This window comes from Chiloscyllium punctatum, chromosome 6, assembly GCF_047496795.1.
Source record: "Chiloscyllium punctatum isolate Juve2018m chromosome 6, sChiPun1.3, whole genome shotgun sequence".
In the NCBI taxonomy this organism is placed as follows: domain Eukaryota; kingdom Metazoa; phylum Chordata; class Chondrichthyes; order Orectolobiformes; family Hemiscylliidae; genus Chiloscyllium; species Chiloscyllium punctatum.
The window spans coordinates 328,252-354,525 of record NC_092744.1 but is presented as its reverse complement, the minus strand read 5'-3'; the positions used below and the strand labels follow the sequence as shown (position 1 = coordinate 354,525).

The 26,274-nt window shown below is 43.8% G+C and overlaps 1 protein-coding gene across 13 annotated transcripts in view; it reads left to right on the top strand.

Annotated features, from left to right (window-relative positions):
* Positions 1 to 26,274, top strand: part of mecom (MDS1 and EVI1 complex locus) — a 1,146,298-nt gene that overhangs the window by 1,074,375 nt on the left and 45,649 nt on the right. For all 13 annotated transcript variants that reach the window (XM_072571879.1, XM_072571878.1, XM_072571874.1 and 10 more), the window contains 2 exons: positions 12,947 to 13,024; positions 18,322 to 18,491. In XM_072571879.1, coding sequence (XP_072427980.1) covers positions 12,947 to 13,024; positions 18,322 to 18,491 — 248 coding nt within the window. The remainder of the gene's footprint in view (positions 1 to 12,946; positions 13,025 to 18,321; positions 18,492 to 26,274) is intronic.

The following is a 26,274-nucleotide window of genomic DNA, read 5'->3' as shown; positions in this document are numbered from 1 at the left end:
CCTGACTCTAGGTCCGCCCGCGCAAGGGACTGAATATCCTCCCTTACCAACAAGGCCACCCCACCCCCTCTGCCCGTCAGTCTATCCTTACGATAACACATGTAGCCTTGAATATTCATTTCCCAGGCCCTGTCCCCATGAAGCCACGTCTCAGTTATCCCCACAATATCGTATCTGCCAATTTCCAAAAGAGCCTCAAGCTCATCCACCTTGTGTCTAATGCTTCGTGCATTCATATATAGAATTTTTAATTTGTTACTGCTCTCACCCTTCCCCTCAACCCTTATTTCACTCAACTTTACAGCATGATGCCTTTTCCAGTTTTCTGCCTCCTTGATACAGTTGTCTTTCTTGACTTCTCTTGTTCTAACTACCCCTTCAATTTCCTTTTTAAACATCCAGCTTGTCCCCTCCCCCCCGCTACTTAGTTTAAATGTAGCGGTGTTGCAGCAGAAAACCTGCCTGCCAGAATGCCGATCCCTGTTCTATTAAGGTGCAAGCCATCTCTCTTGTAGAATTTATGGTTACCATAAAATATACCCCAGTGATCCAAGAACTTGAAACCTTGCTTCCTGCACCAGTTCCCCAACCACACGTTCAAGTCCATTATCTCCCGGTTTCTGGCCACACTAGCCCGAGGAACTGGAAGCAAACTGGAGATAACCACCTTGGACGTCCTGCTTTTTAGCCTTCTTCCTAGTTCTGCGAAGTCTCGCTGTAGTATGTTCCTCCTCTTCTTCCCGACATCATTTGTGCCGACGTGTACCACCACCTCGGGCTCTTCACCCTCGTCCTTGAGGATGTCCTGCACTCTGTCCGCGATGTCTTTCACTCTAGCACCAGGAAAGCAACACACCATCCTTAAATCCCGTCTGCTGCCACAAAAACCCCGGTCAGTTCCTCTCACGATGGAGTCCCCTATTACCACGGCTCTATGTGATGTCCGACTCTTCCGCTCTGCTTCTGCGGCAACTTTTGATTGACAAACATGGCCGCCTTGCGAACTGGTAGTGTCATCAGACTCTACTGTTTCTAAAAGCTTCAACTTGTTCCTGACAGGTACTTCTCCCGGCGTCTCTTGCACCTGTCTCCTCTCTGCCTTCCTCATCGTCTGCACTCTTCTGCTCTCTTCTGGCATGATTGGTGTAATAACATCACTGAAGGTCTTGTCCAGAAAGATCTCGTTCTCTCGGATGAGCCTAAGGTCTTCGAGTTCTTTCGTCAGTGCTGCAATATGCTCGGTCAATTGCTGAATGTGCGCACACTTTCCACACATATACGAGCCAGACACACCAGAGTCGTTGACTTGCCACATCAAACACGTAGCGCACTGAACCAGCTGAGCAGTCATGTCTTCACCCTCTTCAACTGTGGCGTAATCTCTTTACTCAACCTCTTTATCAAGATTCCTGAGCTGAAGCCTCACTCTTCGATCTAAACTTCCTTAGACCGTCTTCCTATGGCAACTCTGTGGACTCTTAATTAAGGTTAGAGGAGGAGGGAGGGAGGGAGACCCTACTTTGTAGGATCTGGGGTTTAGAACACACCCACTCTAATAACAATCACTTACCTACCCGACCAGCTTTGCGCTCCGTCTGAACTTCCGCCCAGCTCCCGCCGCTCTCTGCTGCGAAAAGACCGTTGGCGTCGAGGTAAGTTCTTTATATAACAATCACTTACCTACCCGACCAGCTTTGCGCTCCGTCTGAACTTCCGCCCAGCTCCCGCCGCTCTCTGCTGCGAAAAGACCGTTGGCGTCGAGGTAAGTTCTTTATATAACAATCACTTACCTACCCGACCAGCTTTGTGCTCCGTCTGAACTTCCGCCCAGCTCCCGCCGCTCTCTGCTGCGAAAAGACCGTTGGCGTCGAGGTAAGTTCTTTATATAACAATCACTTACCTACCCGACCAGCTTTGCGCTCCGTCTGAACTTCCGCCCAGCTCCCGCCGCTCTCTGCTGCGAAAAGACCGTTGGCGTCGAGGTAAGTTCTTTATATAACAATCACTTACCTACCCGACCAGCTTTGCGCTCCGTCTGAACTTCCGCCCAGCTCCCGCCGCTCTCTGCTGCGAAAAGACCGTTGGCGTCGAGGTACGTTCTTTATATAACAATCACTTACCTACCCGACCAGCTTTGCGCTCCGTCTGAACTTCCGCCCAGCTCCCGCCGCTCTCTGCTGCGAAAAGACCGTTGGCGTCGAGGTAAGTTCTTTATATAACAATCACTTACCTACCCGACCAGCTTTGTGCTCCGTCTGAACTTCCGCCCAGCTCCCGCCGCTCTCTGCTGCGAAAAGACCGTTGGCGTCGAGGTAAGTTCTTTATATAACAATCACTTACCTACCCGACCAGCTTTGTGCTCCGTCTGAACTTCCGCCCAGCTCCCGCCGCTCTCTGCTGACTATCATCGATAGTCACAGGTGAGGTGCCGGAAGACTGGAGGTTGGCAAAAGTGGTGCCACTTTTTAAGAAGGGCGGTAAAGACAAGCCAGGGAACTATAGACCGGTGAGCTTGACCTCGGTGGTGGGAACATGTTGGAGGGATTCCTGAGGGACAGGATGTACATGTATTTGGAAAGGCAAGGACTGATTAGGGATAGTCAACATGGCTTTGTGCGTGGGAAACCAAACACAGCCAGAAACCCTAACCACCTAACCATACATCAAAGAAGTTTCAGATATGACAGCCAGACTACTAAGACCCCTCGGAATCCTAGTAGCACACAAACCTAGTAGCAACACTCTCAAACAAAAACTAACAAACTTAAAAGACCCAGTACAACCCATGGACAAAACCAACATCATCAACAAAATTCCATGCAAGGACTGCCACAAACACTACGTAGGACAAACAAGAAGAAAGTTAGCCACCAGGATACACGAACATCAGCTAGCCACAAAAAAACACGGCCCTCTCTCCCTCGTAGCCCTACACACGGATGAAAAAAACCACCATTTTGACTGGGACAACACATCTATCCTGGGACAGGCTAAGCAAAGACATGCCAGAGCACTCCAGCCACAACGCTATAAACAAACACATAGATCTAGATGCCATCTATCAACCCCTCAGAAAATGAACAGGAAATGACTTCACCACAAACCCCAGGAACCGAATCCAGGAGAAAGATATAAATAGAAAGCAGGAGTCAACAGCTTCGCTTCACTTGCAGGTCGCCACTGATGATGTTACCTAGCCAGGTAATGAAACATCTGGATATCAAACCTACAGCTCAGCGAGCAAACCTACACCCTCGGGAAATCATGTCTCACAAACTTGATTGAGTTTTTTGAAGAAGTAACAAAGAAGATTAATGAGGGCAGAGCAGTAGATGTGATCTATATAGACTTCAGTAAGGCGTTCGACAAGGTTCCCCATGGGATACTGATTAGCAAGGTTAGATCTCACGGAATACAAGGAGAACTAGCCATTTGGACACAGAACAGGCTCAAAGGTAGAAGACAGAGGGTGGTGGTGGAAGGTTGTTTTTCAGACTGGAGGCCTGTGACCAGTGGAGTGCCACAAGGATCGGTGCTGGGCCCTCTACTTTTTGTCATTTACATAAATGATTTGGATGCGAGCATAAGAGGTACAGTTAGCAAGTTTGCAGATGACACAAGAATTGGAGGTGTAGTGGACAGCGAAGAGGGTTACCTCGGATTACAACAGGATCTGGGCCAGATGGGCCAATGGGCTGAGAAGTGGCAGATGGAGTTTAATTCAAATAACTGCGAGGTGCTGCATTTTGGGAAAGCAAATCTAAGCAGGACTTATACTCTTATTGGTAAGGTCCTAGGGAGTGTTGCTGAACAAAGAGACCTTGGAGTGCAGGTTCATAGCTCCTTGAAAGTGGAGTCACGCGTAGCTAGGATAGTGAAGAAGGCATTTAGTATGCTTTCGTTTATTGGTCAGAGTATTGAGTACAGGAGTTGCGAGGTCATGTTGCGGCTGTGCGGAACATTGGTCTTAAATTGTGCAATTGTACCAGCCTCCACTACTTCCTCTGGCAGCTCATTCCATACACGTACCACCCTCTGCGTGAACAAGTTGCCCCTTAGGCCTCTTTTATATCTTTCATCTCTCACCCTAAACCTATGCCCTCTAGTTCTGGACTCCCCCACCCCAGGGAAGAGACTTTGTCTATTTATCTTATCCATGCCCCTCATAATTTTGTAAACCTCTATAAGGTCACCCCTCAGCCTCCGAAGCTACAGGGAAAACAGGCCCAGAGTGTTCAACCTCTCCCTCTAGCTCAAATCCTCCAACCCTGGCAACATTCTTGTAAATCTTTTCTGAACCCTTTCAAGTTTTAGAACATCTTTCCAATAGGAAGGAGACCAGAATTGCACGCAATATTCCAATAGTGGCCTAAATATTCCTGTACAGCCGCAACATGACCTCCCAACTCCTGTACTCAATACTCTGACCAATAAAGGAAAGCATACCAAACGCCTTCTTCACTATCCTATCTACCTGCAATTACACTTTCAAGGAGCTATGAACCTGCACTCCAAAGTCTCTTTTAGGAGAAAGTGAGGACTGCAGATGCTGGAGATCAGAGCTGAAAATGTGTTGCTGGAAAAGCGCAGCAGGTCAGGCAGCATCCAAGGAGCAGGAGAATCGACGTTACGGGCATGAGCCCTTCTTCAGGAATGAGGAGAGTGTGCCAAGCAGGCTAAGATAAAAGGTAGGGAGGAGGGACTTGGGGGAAGGGCATTGGAAATGCGATAGGTGGAAGGAGGTTAAGGTGAGGGTGATAGGCCGGAGTGGGGGTGGGGGCGGAGAGGTCGGGAAGAAGATTGCAGGTTAGGAAGGTCATTTCTCCTCCCCCCACCTTGTCTCAGTCCCAACAATCTCCACCGCATCGCCTCCACTTCCCGCTCCTCCGCCCTTGAGCCCCGCCCCTCCAATCGCCACCAGGACAGAACCCTACTGGTTCTCACCTACCACCCCACCAACCTCCAGATACATCGGATCATCCTTCGTCATTTCCGCCACCTCCAAACAGACCCCACCACCAGGGATATATTTCCCTCCCCTCCCCTATCAGCGTTCCGAAAAGACCACTCCTTCTGTGACTCCCTCGTCAGGTCCACACCACCCACCAACCCAACCTCCACTCCTGGCACCTTCCCCTGCAACTGCAAGAAATGCAAAACTTGCACCCACACCTCCCCCCTTACTTCCTTCCAAGGCCCAAGGATCCTTCCCTATCTGCCACAAATTCACCTGCACCTCCACACACATCATTTACTGCATCCGCTGCACCCGATGTGGCCTCCTCTACATTGGGGAGACAGGCCGCCTACTTGTGGAACGTTTCAGAGAACACCTCTGGGACACCCGGACCAACCAACCCAACCACCTCGTGACTCAACACTTCAACTCCCCCTCAAACTCCACCAAGGACATGCAGGTCCTTGGACTCCTCCATCACCAGACCATAGCAACACGATGGCTGGAGGAAGAGCGCCTCATCTTCCGCCTAGGAACCCTTCAACCACAAGGGATGAACTCAGATTTCTCCAGTTTCCTCACTTCCCCTCCCCCCACCTTTCTCAGTCAAATCCCTCGAACTCAGCACCACCTTCTTAACCTGTAATTTTCTTCCTGACCTCTCCGCCCTCACCCCCTCTCCGGCCTATCACCCTCACCTTAACCTCCTTCCACCAATCGCATTTCCAACGCCCCTCCCCCAAGTCCCTTCTCCCTACCTTTTATCTTAGCCTGCTTGGCACACTCTCCTCATTCCTGAAGAAGGGCTCATACCCGTAACATCAATTCTCCTGCTCCTTGGATGCTGCCTGACCTGCTGCGCTTTTCCAGCAACACATTTTCAGCTCCAAGGTCTCTTTGTTCAGCACTTGGAAAACATTGCTGCTTAACCAATTCAAAAATTATAGCACCTGCTGTCGGAAAGGTAACTAGTTTTCTTCGGGTATAAATTGAGCTTTTGACTGCAGACAACAGGTAGTTTCAGGGGTGGGAGAAGATCTGATCATTTTTTTTTACCTCATTTTCTCTCTCTCTGTCTCTGTAATTTGTTTCCACCTCCAGGCTGTTCAGCCACATGAGAACCAATCATAAATGTTGGCAAGCAAAAGGTCTCAGTCAGTCCTAAGTGTCACTAGTTTACAGATGGATCAACATCTTATTGCCATCAAGGGCTGCATCAGTTATATGACTCTCAATGGTCTGCAATCTTAACTTCAATTCCTACTTGTCCAAACAATATTTTACACAATATCTACCTTGTGGACCCAGTTGATTGCTTTCTAAACTTCAGCTACTAGTGTTTGAAGCAACTCTTTCTTGTTTTGGTCCCAGTTTTTAAAAACACAAAAATTAAAATGCACAGTCCTTACAATAAACTCCTTCCAACTGGTTTAAATGTGAACACTTTGGAAGGTTTCTAGCCTGGACTGAACTATACCCCTCAGGTGGTAATTGCAATTTAATGAGTTCTATGTTGTTTTGATATGATCTACTAAATACTGGACTCACTAAAATCATGGTATGCTGCCTGTGTCAGTATTCCTACTTCAATCTGATGAAGATTGCATTTACTTGTGATACTCCAGCTTTTCTGGTACTACACCCAGTAAACAAATTGGGAGACTGCTTGGGTTGAATCATTTGTTCATGACAAATTTTATCATCTGTGAATTGTAAACTTGGAGGAGAATCAAAAGGTTTTAAATGAGTTCTATTCTTGTTTTGTCTATGTATAAATATATAATTTCAGAATACAAATATTATCCACGTGTGGTTTTTGAGAGGAACACAAGGCACTGAATCACTAATACAAACATAAATTGCTGGAAAAACACTGCAGGTCTGGGAGAATCTGTGCAGAGAAAGCAGAGTTAATATTTTGGGTCCAATGACTCTCCCACTCACTTACTGTTCCAGCGTGATGGGATGTGCTTTTTTTAATTCACTTTGTGGGATGTGGATGTCACTGGCTGGACCAGCATGTATTGCCCATCCCTAGTTGCCCTTGCGAAGGTGGTGGTGAGCTGCCTCTTGAACCGCTGTGGTCTACTAACCGACAATGCCATTAGGGAAGGAATTCTGGGATTTTGACCCAGCGACAGTGAGGGACAGCAATATATTTCCAAATCAGGATGGTGAGTGGCTTGGAGGGGAACTTGAAGGTGATGGTGTTCCATGTATCAGCTGTTCTCCTCCATCCAGATGGAAGTGATCCTGGGTTTGGAAGATGCTGGCTGAGGATCTTTGGTGAATTTCTGCAGTGCATCTTGTAGATAGTACACACTGCTGCTATTGAGCATCGTGGTGGAGAGAGTGGATGCTTGTAGATGTGGTGCTAATTAAATAGGCTGCTTTGTCCTGGATAGTTTCAAGCTTCTTGTGTGTCAGTAAAACTGCACTCATTCAGGCAAGTGGGGAGTACTCCTGACTTGTGCCTTGTAGGTGATGGGAGTCAGGAGGCGAGTTCCTTGTTGCTGTATTCTTAGACTCTGACCTGCTCTTATAGCTACTGTGTTTATGAGGTAAGTCCAGGTGAGTTAATGATAACTCCTAGGATGTTGATAGTAGGAGATTCAGTGATGGTAACATCAATGAATGTCAAGGGGTGGTGGTTAGATTGTCTATTATTGGTGATTGTGGCAGCCTGGCATTTGTGTGGCACAAATGCTGTCCTCTTCAATTAGCAATTTATCAATCTCCATTATATAATTGTAATGAAATCATGAGCAGAGACTAAAGCCTCACTTTAGGGATGGAGGGAAAAGCAAACTGGATCACTTCAAGTCATCTTACACACCTCCTGGTTGCGCAGTTTTAGAGTGCCATTGGTGGGGACCATGCAGGAAATTATATTTTTATTGATGATAAATAAAGCAGGGTACCAGGAAAGGGAGAGACTTCATTGAAAGCAAAGAACAAAGAAAATTTACAGCCCAGGAACAGGCCCTTCGGCCCTTCAAGCCTGAGCTGATCCGAATCTACTGTCTAAACCTGTCACCCAATTCCTAAGCATCTGTATCCTTCTGCTCCCCACCTACTCATGCATCTGTCCAGATGCATCTTAAATGAATCTACCGTGCCTGCCTCTACCACCCTCTGTGTGAAGTACTTGTCGCGTGTATCCCCCTTAAACTTTCCACCTCTCACCTTGAAAGCGTGACCTCTCGTTATTGAATCCTTCACCCTGGGAAAAGCTTGTGTCTATCCACCCTGTCTATACCCTTCATGATTTTGTAAACCTCAATCAGGTCCCCCCTCAATCTTCTTTTTTCAAATAAAAACAAACCTAACCTACTCAACCTCTCTTCATAGCGAGCACCTTCCATTCCAGGCAACATTCTCTGCACCCTTCTCCGCACCCTCTCCAAAGCATCCACATCCTTTTGGTAATGTAACGCCCAGAACTGTACACAGTAATCTAAATGCGGCTGAACCAATGTCTTGTACAATTTTAACATGACTTGCCAGCTCTTATACTCAATACCCCGTCCAATGAAAGCAAGCGTACTATATGATTTCTTAACCACTCTGTCCACCTGTGCAGCAATTTTCAGAGTACAATGCACTTGCACTCCCAGATCTCTCTGACCATCAACTTTTCCCAAGGCTCATCCATTCATTGTATAATGCATCTAGAATTAGACTTGCCTAAATGCATCACCTCACATTTGTCTGGATTGAAATCCATCTGCCACTTTTCACCCAACTCCCCAGTCTATCTATATCCTCCTGTATTCTCTGACAGTCCCTTGTGCTTTCTGCTACTCCACCAAACTTCGTGTCATCTGCAAACTTGCTGATCATACCAACAGTGTCCTCTTCCAGGTCATTTATGTATATTACAAACAACAGTGGCCCCAACACTGACCCCTGTGGAACATCACTGGTCACCTTTCTCCATTTCGAGAAACTCCGTTCAACTACTACTCTCTGTCTCCTGTTACTCAACCAGTTCTTTATCCCCCTCACTAGAACACCCTGCACACCATGTGACATCACTTTCTCCATTAGTCTACCATGGGGAACCTTATCAAATGCCTTACTAAAGTCCATGTATATGACATCAACAGCCCTTCCTTCATCTATCAACTTGGTCACTTCCTCAAAGAACTCTATTAAATTGGTAAGGCACGATCTCCCCCACACAAAACCATGTTGCCTATTACTGATAAGCCCATTCCTTTCTAAATACAAATAGATCCTATCCCTCAGTATCTTCTCCAGCAATTTTCCCACCACTGATGCCAGGCTCAGTGGTCTGTAGTTACCTGGAATATCCCTACTATCCTTCTTGTACAGGGGGACAACATAAGCAACCTTCTAGCCCTCTGGCACCTCACCTGTGTTTAAGGATGCCACAAAGATGTCTGTCAGGGCTCCAGCTATTTCCTCTCTCGCCTCCCTCAGCAACCTGGGATAGATCCCATCTGGTCCTGGTGATCTGTCCACCTTAATAACCTCTAGCCTACCCAAACACATCTTCCCTACTTATGTCAATGTGATCCAGACTAATCAAACTTCTATTTCTAATCTCAACATTCATCATGTTCCTCTCCTCAGTGAACACTGATGCAAAGTAATCATTCAGAATCTCACCCATTCTCTCAGGTTCGACACACAGCCTTCCTTCATCATCCTTTGGTGGATCAATCCTTTCTCTAGTTACCCACTTGCTTCTTATAGAAGAATAAAATGCTTTGGGATTCTCCTTAATTCTGCTCGCTAAAGCTATTTCATGACCTCTTTTATCCCGCTTGATTCCTCGTTTAAGATTGGTCCTACTCTTCCAGTATTCCTCCAGGGCCATTCTGTTTTTAGCTGCCTAGACCTTATGTACACTTCCCTTTTCCTCTTGGCTAGTCGTACAATTTCTCCTGTCATCCACGGTTCATGAATCTTGCCTTTCTTATCCTTTGCCTTCAATGGGACATGCCTATCCTGCACTATCTTTAGCTTATCTTTGAATGCCTCCCACATGTCAAATGTGGACTTCCCGTCAAATAGCAGAGTCCAATCCACATTTCCAAGCTCCTGCTTAATTTTGATAATAATTGGCCTTGGCCCAGTTTAGTACTCTTCCCTTAGGACCACTCTCATCTTTGTCTACAATTCTAAAATTTACAGAATTGTGGTCACTGTTCCCAAAGAAATCCCCCACCGCAACTTCTACCACTTGTCCTGGCTCGTTCCCCAGTACCAGGTCCAATATAGCCCTTTCCCTCGCCAAACTATTGACATACTGCTCTAGAAAACTCTTTTGAATGCTTCTTACAAATTCTACTCCATCCAGACCTCTGACACTAAGTGTATCCCAGTCAATGTTGGGAAAATTAAAATCTCCCATCATCACTACCCTATTGCCTCTACATCTTTCCATAATCTGTTTACCTATTTGTTCTTCTACCTTCCGCTTACTGTTGGGAGGCCTGTAATACAGCCCCAACAGTGTAACTGCACCCTTCTTATTTCTCAGCCCCACCCATAATGCCTCACTACCCAAGCCCTCCATAGTGTCCTCCTTTAGCACAGCCGTGATATCATCCCTGACCAGCAATGCATCTCCTCCCCACCTTTTACTTCCCTCCCTGTCCTGTCTGAAGCATCTATATCCTGGAACATTTAGTTGCCAATCAACATGCCCTTCATTCAACCAAGTCTCTGTGATTGCAATAACGTCGTACTCCCAGGCACCAATCCAAGCCCTAAGTTCATCTGCCTTACCCACTATACTCCTTACAATAAAGTAGATGCATTTCAGGCCACTAATTGTTTTGCATTCAACTGCTGTATGCCTATTCTTCCCCTTATTAGTGCTATCTTCATTATTCTTACAGTCTCCAGTTTCCACTTCGCTGTCTACTTGTCTTCTCTTCTGGTTCCCAGCCCCCTGCCACATTAGTTTAAAACCTCCCCAATAGTGGTAGCAAAAACTCGCCCAAGGACATTGGTTCCAGTCTGGTTCAGATGTAGATTGTCCATTTTGTAATAGTACAACCTTCCTCAGAACTGGTCCCAATGTCCAACAAATCTGAACCCCTCCCTCCTACACCACCTCTCAAGCCATGTGTTCATCCTGCCTATTTTTTCATTTTTACACTGGCTAGCACGTAGCACTGGAAGTAATCCCGAGATCACTACCTTTGAGGTCCTCCTCTTTACATAGAACATAGAACATAGAAAAATACAGCGCAGTACAGGCCCTTCGGCCCTTGATGTTGCGCCGACCGAAGCCTACCTAACCTACACTAGCCCAACCTCCATATGCTTATCCAATGCCCGCTTGAATGACCATAAAGAGGGAGAGTCCACCACTGATACTGGCAGGGCATTCCATGAACTCACAACCCGCTGACTAAAGAATCTACCCCTAACATCTGTCCTATACCAACCTCCCCTTAATTTAAAGCTGTGTTCCCTAGTAACAGCTGACTCCATATGCGGAAAAAGGTTCTCACTGTCAACCCTATCTAAACCCCTAATCATCTTGTACACCTCTATCAAATCTCCCCTAAACCTTCTTTTCTCCAATGAGAACAGCCCCAAGTGCCTCAGCCTTTCCTCATACGATCTTCCTACCATGCCAGGCAACATCCTGGTAAACCTCCTCTGCACCCGTTCCAATGCCTCCACATCCTTCCTATAGTATGGCGACCAAAACTGTACACAATACTCCAGATAAGGCCGCACCAGAGTCTTATACAACTGCAACATGACCTCAGGACTCCGGAACTCAATTCCTCTACCAATAAAGCCCAGTACGCCATATGCCTTCTTCACAGCACTATTTACCTGGGTGGTAACCTTCAGAGATCTGTGTACATGGACACCAAGATCCCTCTGCTCATCCACACTACCAAGTAGCCTACCATTAGCCCAGTAATCCATCTTCTTGTTACTCCTACCAAAGTGAATGACTTCACACTTAGCTACATTGAACTCCATTTGCCACCTTTCTGCCCAGCTCTGCAACTTATCTATATCCCGCTGTAACCTGCCACATCCTTCTTCGCTGTCCACCACTCCTCCGACTTTCATATCATCCGCAAACTTGCTCACCCAGCCTTCAAGCCCCTCCTCCAGGTCATTTATAAAAATGACAAACAGCAATGGTCCCAAAACAGATCCTTGTGGAACACCGCTAGTAACTGCGCTCCAACATGAACCTTTACCATCAACTACTACCCTCTGTCTCCTTCCAGCCAGCCAATTCCTAATCCAAACCTCTAATGCACCCTCAATGCCATACCTCCGTAATTTTTGCAGTAGCCTACCATGGGGTACCTTATCGAACGCCTTGCTAAAATCCATATACACCACATCTACTGCTTTACCCTTGTCCACTTCCTTGGTCACCTTCTCAAAGAACTCAATAAGGTTTGTGAGGCACGACCTGCCCTTCACAAAACCATGCTGACTATCCTTGATCACATTATTCCTATCCTTGCTCTCTCTCCTTGCTCCCTGAATTCTTCTTTCAGGACCTCATCTCGTTTTTTTACTTATATTGTTGGTGCCTATATGCACCAAGACAACTGGCTGTTCACCCTCCCCATTTAGAATGCTCTGCAGCCTGAAATAAGTGAATATTAGCATAAAAACAAAAGCAGTTGGGGATGTCCAATTGTGTGTGCCTTGTATGCAGGGAACTTGAGCAATTCTGAAAACCTCCTTTCACTGCTGATTTCAGGAGGTGACAGCCAAAGTATTTATTTGCCAGGAAAAGCTCTTTTTAGTTTCCTCTCTAATGATATTCAGATTGCTGTAATTAGTAAAAGAGGTTTCCTTTCAAGATGAAATTAACCACTCGAATCATTATTTATAAATAAATTGTGTTTTTTTAAAAAAAACTCTTTTCCTACTCCCTGTGCACCAAACAAAGTAATGCAGGATGGAATTCCATGTCTGTTCCTTGTAACAATCTGTCTGATCTTGTTTCTCTTCCCATTACAGATACTGTGGTAAGATTTTCCCAAGATCTGCAAACCTGACCCGGCACCTTCGGACACACACTGGAGAGCAACCATACAGGTTAAAATAAGCATATTATGGGAATTGGCAGAACATCCCAGCTCAGATCTGTTGCCATGTAGAACTTGCTTCCTTACTTGAAGTGTTCATCAAGTATTTTCAAAAAAGATTGTCACACCCCTGAAATTAAAGGACATCTCCAAATTCAAGAAAAACTAATTTACACATTGTACTACACAGCACATACTCAGAACTGTGTTGAATGATAGTTTTCAAGGTATCCCTTATAAATTGGCACAGCAAATATACAGGATATTGAGAAGTTTTACAAACATATGAAATTTAACTAACAACATGTCATTATTGAACGTACAATCCTTTAATGGGGAGGCAATGGCCTAGTGGTTTTATCACCGGGTTGTTAATCCAGAGACCCAGATAATGTTCTGAGGACCCAAAGTTCAAATCCCACCATGTCAGGTGGTGGAATTTGAATTCAATCAGAGTTTAATGATGACCATGAATCCATTGTTAATTGTTGGAAAAACCTACATGGTTCACTAATGTCCTTGAGGGAGGGAAGCTGCTGTCCTTACCCAGTCTTGCTGACATGTGACTCCAGACCCACAGCAACGTTTTAGCAAGTTCTGAGAAGATTTGTAGCTCAAGTTGAGGTTCTAGATGTGAGTTTGCTCGCTGAGGTGGAAGGTTCATTTTCTGACATTTCATCACCATATTAGGTAACATAATCAGTGAGCCTCCAGTGAAGCATTGGTAGTATGGCCCACTTTTTATTTATGTTTTTAGGTTTACTTGGGTTGGTGATGTCATTTCTTTGGTGATGTCATTTCCTTAGTGATGTCATTTCCTGTTCTTTCTCTCAGGAGATGGTAAATGGGATCCAAGTCAACGTGTTTGTTGATAGAGTTCTGGTTGGAATGCCATGCTTCTAGGAATTCTCGTGCGTGTCTCCGTTTGGCTTGTCCTAGGATGGATGTGTTGTCTCGGTTGAAGTGGTGTCTTTCTTCATCTGTATGTAAAGATACTAGTGAGAGAGAGTCATGTCTTTTTGTGGCTAGTTGATGTTCATTTATCCTGGTGGCTAGTTTTCTGCCTGTTTGTCCAATGTAGTGTTTGTTACAGTTCTTGCAAGTTATTGCAAATGACATTAGTTTTGCTTGTTGTCTGTATAGGGTCTGTCAAGTTCATTAGCTGCCACCAACACACTAAAACAGCAGCTAATGAACTTGACAGACCCTATACAAACAACAAGCAAAACTAATGTCATTTAAAAAATACTTTGCAAAAATCGTAACAAACACTATATTGGACAAACAGCAGAAAACTAGCCAACAGGATGCTAGAACATCAACTAGCCACAAAAAGACATGACCCACTCTCACTAGTATCTTTACATACAGATGAGGAAGGACACCACTTCAACTGGGGCAACACGTCCATCATTGGACAAGCCAAACAGATAAACGCACGAGCATTCCACGAAGCATGGCATCCTAACTGAAACTCTATCATCAATCACATTGACTTGGATCCCATTTACCACCCCCTGAGAAAAAGAACCAGAAATGACATCACCACAGGAAATGACATCACCAACCCAAGGAAACCTAAACACATAAATAAAAAGCAGGCCATACCAACAGAGCTTCACTGGAGGCTCACTGATAATGTTACCTAATGTGAAAACTAATCTTCCAGTTCAGTGAGCAAACTTACATCCAGAACATCAGCAATGTAGTCAACTCTTAACTGTCCTCTGGGTAAGTTGAGATGGGCAATGAATGCTGGTCTAGCCAATGATGCCCACATCTCATGAATAAAAAAAACTAGTTCCCTTGTAATTAAGTGTTTTAAAGCACAAATTGGAATATTTGTGGCAAACATAACTCAATTATCATTGCATTTTATTGAAAATTCATTAAAACTCTCAGGCTGTAGCTACAACTTGTGTTAAACATACACTGATAAACAGATGGCAACTCCCATGTGTGCAAGTTTTGAGGTCCTTTGAATTCTAATTGAATTTTCCATCATGGTTTTCTGGAATATTTTCCTGGATGTTATTCAGTAATCATCTGGATTTATTGTGGGACTTCAGTCTTTGTGTAAATTACACCATCTCTCCAAAACTTCCGGTAGTGAGCTGGAGCAGGAGGATCACAATTAGAAATCTCGAAAGGTGCTTTGCAAACTCTTTAAAAAAATACACACACACCTCCACATGATTACAAGTCAATCCCACCAAAGTTATCTCCAGTGTTCTGACCAATATTATCCTTTAATTAATAGCCCAAAAACATTTTATCAGGTCTTTATCTCATTGCTTTTTACATAATGTTTGTATGTGTGAATTGGCTGCTGAGTTTCTACTTTACAATAGTAATCACACTTCCAAAGTATCTTATTCACTGGAAATTGCTTTGGAGCATCCTGGATTCATGAAAGGCACTTTACGAATGCAATTCTTTATTGAATGACTAGACTTTTCATTAACGTATACAACTCATGCCCAGATTTTAATTGGTCTTATTGTTATTTTTGCACAGTAATATCTCTCAATGTCTATTAAATTGCCACATTGTTTGCTTTTCTAAGTTTTCATACAAAACTACGACAATTGCAGGAAGGAAAAGACCAGTCTATCTGTCCCTTCTTATAGCTTGTTCATCATGACCCAATGCTTATTTCTGGTTAGACACACTATAATTGCCACAAACACTATAATTCTGCCCTGCCAACATCACCACCCAAACCCCACCCATTTCAGTTACGTTAATCTTTGGGAGAGTCAAAAATGCAGTGAAAAATTCAGGATAAATAAAGAGAAAAGAATTCTGGAAAATTCCTCTCCAACTCTTCAGGCTAATAAAACCTGTCCAGAAGATTGCAGGGGCCACGTGTTATCTGTTAATCCACTTACCTTCTCTGCAGACTGTAACGCCCTACAATTCACAGAAAGACATAACTAGTAACACATGTGCAAATGTAACAAACAAATTGTGGTAGATTTCCAACCTGCACACCATGAAAACCCCTTTTCCCAGTCCTAGCCCCAGGCTCCAAGCTGGCACTGTTGCTCAGTAGCCCAATATAGAAACAATCTGATTCTCACTTCCACTTATTTAATATGAAAATTAGGTGAGTTCTGTAATGGCCAGCTAATCCACAACCCCGGTTTGGTGCACGGGCAGCCAGCTAGTTGAAGGTTTTCTTCATTATTGAACAATAATGAGTGGTGTTTAATTAATTTAGTCTGCAGCAAATGCGCATAATCATCTGCTTCCAACTTAACTCCCTACCCCAACCCTTAGGAGAAAGAACAGGACTTTGCAACATCTTTGTGTGTGCACGTACCATTTGCTAATAGAACATCTAGCCAAGGGCAACTTATAGTTAATGACTACAGAGATTCTTGTAACAGTAGAAAGATTCTAAAATGCTGTGCAATGCAAATTATAGGCTGCGCAATCAGGAATGAGATTTTCAATGATAAGACAGAGAAAAGTGATTTGGGACATTCCAAGCGGACTGCCTCAAGGCTGTACCGCTCTTGAATATGTGTGGCAGTTAGGAACCAGACCTACACCTTCCATGTTTATCTAGAACTGTAAGCATGACACAGATTACATGTTTTCTAATGTTTTGTGAGACTGAAACAATTAGTACTGCATTGAATAATTTTCACAATGAAAAATCGCCATGCTTCATTATGTGACAGATGTATTTTTTGAAGTCAACAAGAGGAAGTAAGTTGAAAAATAAGGGTGATGAAGTCTGCTGGTAATCGGCCAGAAACAGCAGTTAGAATAATTATTTTATGTCTGTGTAACAGCTATGGAGAAATACAGTAAAGACTCAAGGGACTCCAAATGACCGGAGGGTATGAAAACTGATGCCTCAAGTACCAGCTTGATAGACTAAACTGCACACACTGGCACAGAATTAAACAGTTACTCTGTTTATTGCAATCTTTCTTGGAAGATAACAGTGTTTCCTTTGGGACTGGCAATTGAACAGGCTAATCGTAGAAGAAGAAAAGATGTAATCACAGGACATAATTTTGCATGAAAAATCTTGGCCTTGTTTGTCATTCTTTAGAAGCTGCATCACATGGGATAGAGCAAGCTGAACAATTTCTAAATGTGTTATGCTACCAAAGATATTGAATCATTGAGGCCCTGCACACGCAAACACATAGAAAAGAAGAAGCAAATGCTGGGGGCCAAGTGCCCTGATTGTGTAATTTACCTCCTGAAGATTCTGTAGTTCATTATCTTTCAGAGCCCTTCACATGCCTGTGTTATTCAGTGTTGCATCTCCATCCATCTGTCTGCTGTGGAGGCACAAATCATAGAATTCCATAGAAACCACAGTACAGGAATGCATCATACAACTCAATTTGTTCAAGTTGTTGTTAATGATCCTCCCACCATCCTATTTTATCTAAGCCTATCAACATATAAATTTAATTACCATTTGTCCAGAAAACTCTAAATTGCTTTAATATTAGAAGTCAGCTTTTTTTTTCAAATGTAACATTGACCTGAACTATCTTGCAGCTCCCATTAACATCAGGTGAAAATACAAGAGATCCAGAGGATATTCATTTGTAGGGAAGTGAGGAAACTAGTTTTTGTTTCATTCCCTGTCCTATACTCTGGAGAAAATGTTCAAAAAAATCATCCATCAATTACTACATCCTGAGGCCTAAAGAATATTGGTTAAAAATAAACAACCTGACCATACCATTTCTTTGCATGTGTAGATATTATAATTGATTGTGGTATGCAGCAGGCAAGGAGCAGTAACTAGGATTGTAACATTTGTTGAGTGCACTATGTTAGTGTATATGGGCTGTAGAGCGTTCCAACCACATTTCTCTGCATGAACTGAACAATAAAAGCTGCTCTCTGAACAGTGCCCAGTTTACTCCTCTCTCCTGGTCTCCAAAAGGCAGTCACTGAGCTCTTTATAACTTTTAAGTTGCCATTGAAATAACACGCTTTGAACAGTACAAAAGATGATGACTGATTTGAAATAAACTTAATAGAAGTTTTCCAATAGTTTCAACTTTCTTTGAAATTAGTTCTTCTTGCTTTAAGCCCTATAATATTTTAAGACTATCTTCTAGGACTCCACCTAAATATAATTTAATCACATTAAACTTCCAAATTAGTTTGTTTCCAGACATTATAGTGTACAAGATCTCAATTGCTGACTTAATTGCTTCTATGCAAAATACTTTGCATACATTTTATCATTCAAAACAGAAAGTTACACCATGAACAATTCTTGATTTTAAGAAATGTTACTCATCCAGCATTTTTTTTTAAAAGGTGTAAATACTGTGACCGTTCATTCAGTATCTCTTCCAATCTACAACGGCATGTTCGCAACATTCACAACAAGGAGAAACCATTCAAGTGTCACCTGTGTGATAGGTGCTTTGGTCAACAGACCAATCTGGACAGACATCTGAAAAAGCATGAAAATGGAAACATGTCAGGTATGCAACCAGAACTGAGATTTGAACTTTGGCACTGAGATTTGGCTTTGAACTTTTAGACTGTAGTATTTCTATGAAGTTTTGTTTTGAAAAAGGAAGCAGTTTCCCAGATTAAAATATGGATTTCACCTGTGCAGTGAGATCCCAGTCAGAGACTGATCACTTCCCGCAAAGGAAGAGAAAATAAGAGTGTGAGTTATCTCAGCATGCTGACTATGTGACACTGGACACTGAAAGCAGATCACCTTATTACTCTTTTTATTCAAGATATGGTACAAGGATGTGAGGCAAACCATGAAATAATTATAATTTTAATTGAACCTAATATACAGAAAAAAATGTCAAAGCCTTCACTGAAGAATAATTGGGAAAAGACAGTAATGAGCAAAAAAAGTAAATATTTTTGGAATTTAAGAAGAGGGAGATAGCAAGGCAGAGGGGATTAGTGAAGGAATTTGACAGGGTGGGTGTGAAACAAGTCTATAACGAGTTTTAAATGTGGAGATAAAAAATCTTAAACTTGAGGTGTTAGGAACCAGGAACCTAAGTGGGTCAACAAAGATGGGGGATATCAGTGAGCTGCAGCTGCATAGGGCCTGAACAGTAGAATTCTGAATAAACTGAAGTTAATGGATGGTGACAGATCGGAAGGCAGCTGGTTTAGTTTGGAAGTGATCATTTTAGAGGTGACAAGGGGATTAATGAGGGTTGGAGTTATAAATTACTTTCTGAAAATCAAGTGGTCCATGACTGTCTAGCAATAATGTAAGAATCAAATTGAGCCATTTAGCCCCTCAAATCTATTCTGCTATTCAGTGATACCCTGACTGAACTGCAGCTGTACCTTCGTCCCTTATCCTTTAATGTATTTTAATTAACTGTAAATTCAGATTTTGAATTTAAGAATTGATCCAGCATCAGGTCTTCTTTACGAAGAGAGTTCCAAACTTTCATCTTTTGCATTTAAAAATGTTTCCTAGTTACATTGTTTAAAGATCTATCTCTAAGGTTGAGACATTGACCTCTAGTCTGAGACTTCCCAAATAGCAGAAATGGTTTCTCTGTACATACTCCAGCTGTTTCCTTGAGCATCTTGAAAGTTTCAATCAAAATCCCTGGGAATATTAGCGACTTTGCCACGACTCATCATAATTTAACTTTGGAGTTCAGGTATCATTCTGGTATTCTCTTTCAGGTGCACACCACTGCAGTTATATCCTCCTTTTAATGTATGGTTTCCAGACCAGAACACAATCTCTCAGTGGGATATAACCAGGGCTTTATGTAGCTGAAAGATGACTATTAATCTCTTGTATTCTAAACTTCTCAATATAAATGACAATATTTTGTTGGTCTTTCAGATAATTTTATGGGTCCATAGAATCAGAGAGATCAACAGAACAGAAAAAGACCCTTCAGCCCATCAAATCTGTGCCAGTCAAAAACAACCACGTACTTATTCTGATTCCATTTTCCAACACTCGGCTTATGACAGAGATCATAGAACATAGAACAGTATAGCACAGCACAGGCCCTTTGGCCCTTGATGTGCCGACCATACCTCCTACTCTAAGATCAAGCTAACCTATATACCCTACATTTTACTGTCATCCATGTGCCTATCCAAGAGACACTTAAATGTCTCTAATGTATCTGACTCTACTACCACTGCTGGTAGTGCGCTCCACACACCTACCATACTCTGTGTCAAGAACCTATCTCTGACATTGTATGCTTTAGCATTACAACTGCACATCTAAATACTTCTTCAATATTATGAGTGTCTCCATCTCTACCACCCTTACAGACAATGAGTTCCAGACTCTCATCATGGATCAAATGTTCTTTCTCATATCTTCATATAAACCCTTTACTCTAAATCCCTCCACCGAGGGGAAGAATGTTTCTTCCTTGTCTGAGATCTGAGGAAGGATCAGTTGCCCCAAAATGTTAATTCTGATTTCTCTCCACAGATGCTGCCAGATCTATGGGGCTTTTCCAGCAAATTCTGCTTTTGTTCCTTCTTGTCTACCATATCTATACCCCTCACAATTTTAAATTTCTCAATTATGACCTCTTTCAATCTCCTCTGCTCTAAGGTAAACAACACCAGTCTGTCCAAATTTTCTTCATAAGTGAAACTCTCCATCCCAGGTAACATCCTAGTAGATCTCCTCTGCACACTCTCCAGTGCAATTGTATCATTCCTGGAATGAGGATTCCCTAGCTGTGACCTGATCAATAAATTGTACAGTTCCAGCATAACCTCTAAAAGAAATCCCAACAGCAAAAGAGACACAGAAGAGCACATCGGCCTATCTTCATATTGAGTCAAGAATCCTTCCTAGACACACCTGACAAAAGCTGCTCCAACAAACACTTTGAACAAAGGAGGTTCCAAACATTATTAGGGAAGTTAACACCACTCATGACAACTACCGTATTACTTCTCCACCAGAAGGGAGGCCAGACTAGATATGGTACTTGGCATTGAACCAGACCAAGTGTTAGATCTCTTGGTGGGAGAGCATTCCGGTGATAGTGATTATAGCTCCCTGACCTTTACTGCAGTCATAGAGAGGGATAGGACCAGAAGGTTTGAGCAACTATTTAATTGGGAGAAGAGGGAATTACAGTGCTATTAGGCAGGAACTGGATGTCTAAATTGAGAACAGATGTTCTCAGGGAAATGCATGACAGAAATGTGGAGATTGTTTAGGGGGCACCTGCTGATAGTGCTGGATAGGTTTGTCCCACTGATGTAGGGAAGGGATGGCAGGTTGAAAGAATCTTGGATGACAAGGGATGTGGAACTTCTAGTCAAGAGGAAGAAGGGAGCGTACTTAAGGTTGAGGGGGCAAGGATCAGACAGGGCTCTAGAGGGTTACAAGATAGCCAGGAAGGAACTGAAGAATGGACTTAGGAGAGCTAGAAGGGAGCATGAAAAACTTTAGTGGGTAGGATTAAGGAAAACCCAAGGCATTCTACACTTACATGAGGAACAAGAGGATGGTCAGAGTGAGGGGCGGGCCAATCAGGGATGGTGGAGGGAACTTGTGCCTGGAGTCAGAGGAGGTAAGAGAAGTCCTTAATAAGTACTTTGCTTTATTATTCACTCATGAGAGGGACCTTGTTGTTTGTGAGGACAGTGTGAAACAGGCTGATATGCTCAAGCAGGTTGATGTTAAGAAGGAGGATGTGCTGAAAACTTTGAAAAATATAAGGATAGATAAACCCCCTGGCCCAGATGGCATATACCTGAGGTTGGTACAGGAAGCGAGGGAAGAGGTTGCTGCATCTTTGGCAATGATCTTTGCATCCTCACTGTACACTGGAGAAATGCCAGATGATTGGAGGGTGGCAAATGTCATTCCCTTGTTCAAGAAAGGGAATAGGGATAATCTTGGGAATTACAGACCACTCAGTCTTACATCTGTGGTGAGCAAATTAATGGAGAGGGTTCTGAGAGACAGGATTTATGATTACTTGGAAAACCATAGTTTGATTACAGCTAGTCAGCAAGGCTTTGAGAGGGACGGGTCATGCCTCACAAGTCTTATTGAATTCTTTGAGGATATGACAAAAAAAGACATTGAAGGTAGAGCAGTGAATGTAGTGTGAATTTTAGCAAGATGTTTGGTAAGGTTTACCATGGTAGGCTCTGTAGACCCCTGGTTAGACCACTTGGAATATTGTGTTCAGTTCTAGTCACCTCATTACAGGAAGGATGTGGAAGCTTGAGAGAGTGTGCAGAGGAGATTTACTAGGATACAGGACTGGAGGGCATGTCTGATGAAGAATGTTCAGGGAGCTTGGGCTTTTCTGATTGGAGTGAAGAAGAGGTGTCCAAGATGATGAGGGGCAAAGAACAAAGAACAAAGAACCTTACAGCACAGGAACAGACCCTTTGGCCCTCCAAGCCTGAGCCGATCCAGATCCTCTATTTAAACTTGCTGCCTATTTTCTAAGGATCTGGATCTCTCTGTTACCCATTCATGTATCAGTCTAGATCATCTTAACTGACGCTATTGTTCCCACCTCTACCACCTCTCCTGGCAGCGCATTCCAGGCACCCACCACCCTCTATGTGATGAACTTTCCCTGTATATCTCCCCTAAACTTTTCCCCTTTCACCTTAAACTTGTGACCCTAGTAGTTGAGTCCTCCACTCTGGGAGAAAGTTTCTTGCTATCCATCCTGTCTACACGTCTCATGATTTTGTAGGCCTCAATCAGGTCCCTCCTCAACTGCCTTCTTTCCAATGAACATAATCCTAATCTACTCAACCTCTCCTCATAGCTAGCACCCTCCATACCAGGCAACATCCTGGTGAACCTCCTCTGCACCGTCTCCAAAGCATCCATATCCTTTTGGTAATGTGACGACCAGAACTGTACACAGTTTTCTAAATGTGGCCGAACCAAAGTCTGATACAACCATAACATGACCTGCCACCTCTTGTACTCAATACCCCGTCCAATGAAGGAAAGCATGCTGTATGCCTTCTTGACCACTCTACTCACCTGCGTGGCCACCTTCAGGGAACAATGGACCTGAACACCCATATCTCTCTGTACATCAATTTTCCCCAGGACTTTTCCATTTATGTATACTCTGCTCTTGAATTGCATCTTCCAAAATGCACCACCTTGCATTTGTCCGAATTGAACTCCATCTGCCATTTCTCTGCCCAACTTCCAATCTATCTATATTCTGCTGCATTCTTTGACAGTCCCCTTCACTATCTACTACTCCATCAACCTTAGTGTCATCTGCAAACTTGCTAATGGGGCAATATCACAAACAACAAGGACCCCTGTGGGACACCACTGGTCACAGGTCTCCAATTTGGAGAAGCTCCCTTTCACTGTGACTCTCTGTCTCCTATTGCCCAACCTGTTCTCTATCCATCTAGCTGAAAAACTCTGGACCCCATGCAACTTCACCTCCTTCATCTGCCTACCACAGGGAACTTTATCAAATGCCTTACTAAACTCTATGTATATGACATCTACATCCCTTCCCTCATCAATCAACTTTGTCACCTCTTCAAAGAATTCTATTAGGTTTGTAAGACATGACCTTCCCTGCACAAAACCATGCTGCCTATCATAGATAAGCTCATTTTCTTCCAAATGGGTATATATCTTATCCCTTAATATCTACTCCAGTAGCTTCCCTGCCACTGATGTCAGGCTCACAGGTCTGTAATTACCTGGATTATCCTCGCTACCCTTGTTAAACAAGGGGACAACATTAGCAAGTCTTCAGTCCTTTGGGGTCTCCCCTATTTTCAAGGATGCTACAAAGATACCTGTTAAAGCCTCAGCTGTTTCCTCTGTTGTTCTCTCAATAACCTGGGAAAGATCCCATCCGGACCTGGGAATTTGTTCAACTTAATGCCTTTTAGAATATACAACACTTCCTTCCTCCTTATGCCAACTTGACCTAGACTAATCAAAGATCTATCTCTAACCTCAACATCCACCATGCCCCTCTCTTTGGTGAATACTGATGCGAAGTACTCATTAAGAATCTCACCCATTTTCTCTGACTCCATGCATATCTTTCCTCCTTTGTCTTTTAGTGGGCCAACCCTTTCCCTAGTTCCTGTCTTGCTCCTTATATATGAATAAAAGGCTTTGCGACTTTTCCTTAACCCTGCTCGCTAAGGATATCTCATGACTCCTCGTTCCAGATTGGTCCTATATTCCCGGTATTCTTCCAAATCTTCATCTGTCTTCATTTGCTGAGACTTTATGTAGCATCCTTTTACCTCTTAGCATGTTTCACAATTTCACCTGTCATCCATGGTTCCCTAATCTTGCAATTTTTCCCCTCATTTTCACAGGAACATATCTCTCCTGAACTCTAATCAACTTCTCTTCAAAAGCCTCCCACATATCGAATGTGGATTTCCCTTCATACAGCTGCACCCAACCTAGATTCCCCAGCTCCTGCTGAATTTTGCGAGAGTTGGCCTTCCCCCAATTTTGCACTGTTCCTTCAGAACCACTCTTATCTTTGGAATTGTGATCACTACTCCCAATGGAATTTCCTACTGAAACTTCAACCACCTGGCCGAACTCCTCTCCCAACATCAGGTCCAGTATGGCCCCTTCCTGAGTTGGGCTATTTCTATACTGTTGTAGAAGACACTCCTAGATGCTCCTTCCAAATTCTGCTCCATCCAGACCTCGTTCACTAAGTCAATCCCAGTCAATGTTGGGAAAATTAAAATCTCCTATCACCACCACCCTATTGCTCCTACGTCTTTTCATAATCTGTTTACATATTTGTACCTCTGTCTCATGTTCTCTATTGGGAGGCCTGTAGGACAGCCCCAACATTGTTACCACACCCTTCCTATTTCTGAGCTCTGCCCATATTGCCTCACTGCTCGAGGCGTCCATAGTGCCCTCCTTCAGCACAGCTATGATATCCTCTCTGACCAGTAATGCAACTCCTCCGCCCCTTTAACCTCCCAATCCATCCTGCCTGATGCATCTATATTCTGGGATATTTAGTTGCCAATCATGCCCTTCTCTCAAGTCTCAGTAATAGCAATAACACATATTCCCAGGTATTAATCCAAGCCCTAAGTTCACCTGCCTTACCTGCTATACTTGTTGCATTAAAACAAATGCACCTCAGACCACCAGTCCCTCTGTGTTCATCCTCAACTTCCTGCTTACTCTTCCCCTTAGTCATGCTCTCTTCATTATCTAGTTCCTCACAGGCTTTAGTTAGTACCTCCTTCCTAGGGAAAAGTGAGGACTGCAGATGCTGGAAACCAGAGTTTAGATCAGAGTGGTGCTGGAAAAGCACAGCAGGTCAGGCAGCATCTGAGGAGCAGGAAAATCGATGTTTTGGGCAAAAGCCCTTCATCAGGAATAGAGGCAGGGAGCCTCCAGGGTGGAGAGATAAATGAGGGAGGGGTGGGGGGGTGGGGTGGGGCTGGGGAGAAGGTAGCAAAGAGTATAATAGGTGAATGGGGTTGGGGATGGAGGTGATAGGTCAGAGAGGAGGGTGGAGCGGATAGGTGGGAAGGGAGATTGGCAGGTAGGACAGGTCATGGGGACGGTGCTGAGCTGGAAGGTTGGAACTGAGTTAAGGGTGGGGAGGAGAAATGAGGAAACTGGTGAAGTCCACATTGATGCCCTGGGGTTGAAGTGTTCCGAGGCGGAAGATGAGGCATTCTTTCCTTTGCGGTTCTGAGAGAGTGCAGCCCTCAGCTGAGGCACGGCTGACTGTAGAGAGGTTAGGTGCTGGTATATTGCTCCTCCTTCTGGAGCGGAGGATCCAGAAGGAGAACTGTGCAACCTCCTTCCTCCCTCCTTCCTGTCCACTAACCTCCTCATTTGGTTCCCATCCCCCTGCCACATTAGTTTAAACCCTGCATAACAACGTTTGCAGAAGCACCCCCATGGACATTGGATCCAGTCTAGCCCAGGTGTAGACCGTCCAATTTATAATAGTCCCACCTCCCCCAGAACCGGTCCTAATGTCCCAGAAATCTGAACCCATCCCTCCTGCATCATTTCTCAAGCCACCCATTCATCCTGCCTATTCTTTTTTTTCAACTCTGACTAGTATGTGGCACTGGTAGCAATCCTGAGATTACTACCTCTGAGGTCCTACTTTTTAACTTGGTTCCTAACTCCCTAAATTCTCCGTGTAGGACGTCATCCCATTTTTCTTACCTATATCATTGGTGCCTACATGCAACATGGCAACTGGCTGTTCCCCTCCCTCTTAAGAATTTTCTGCAGCCAATCCGAGA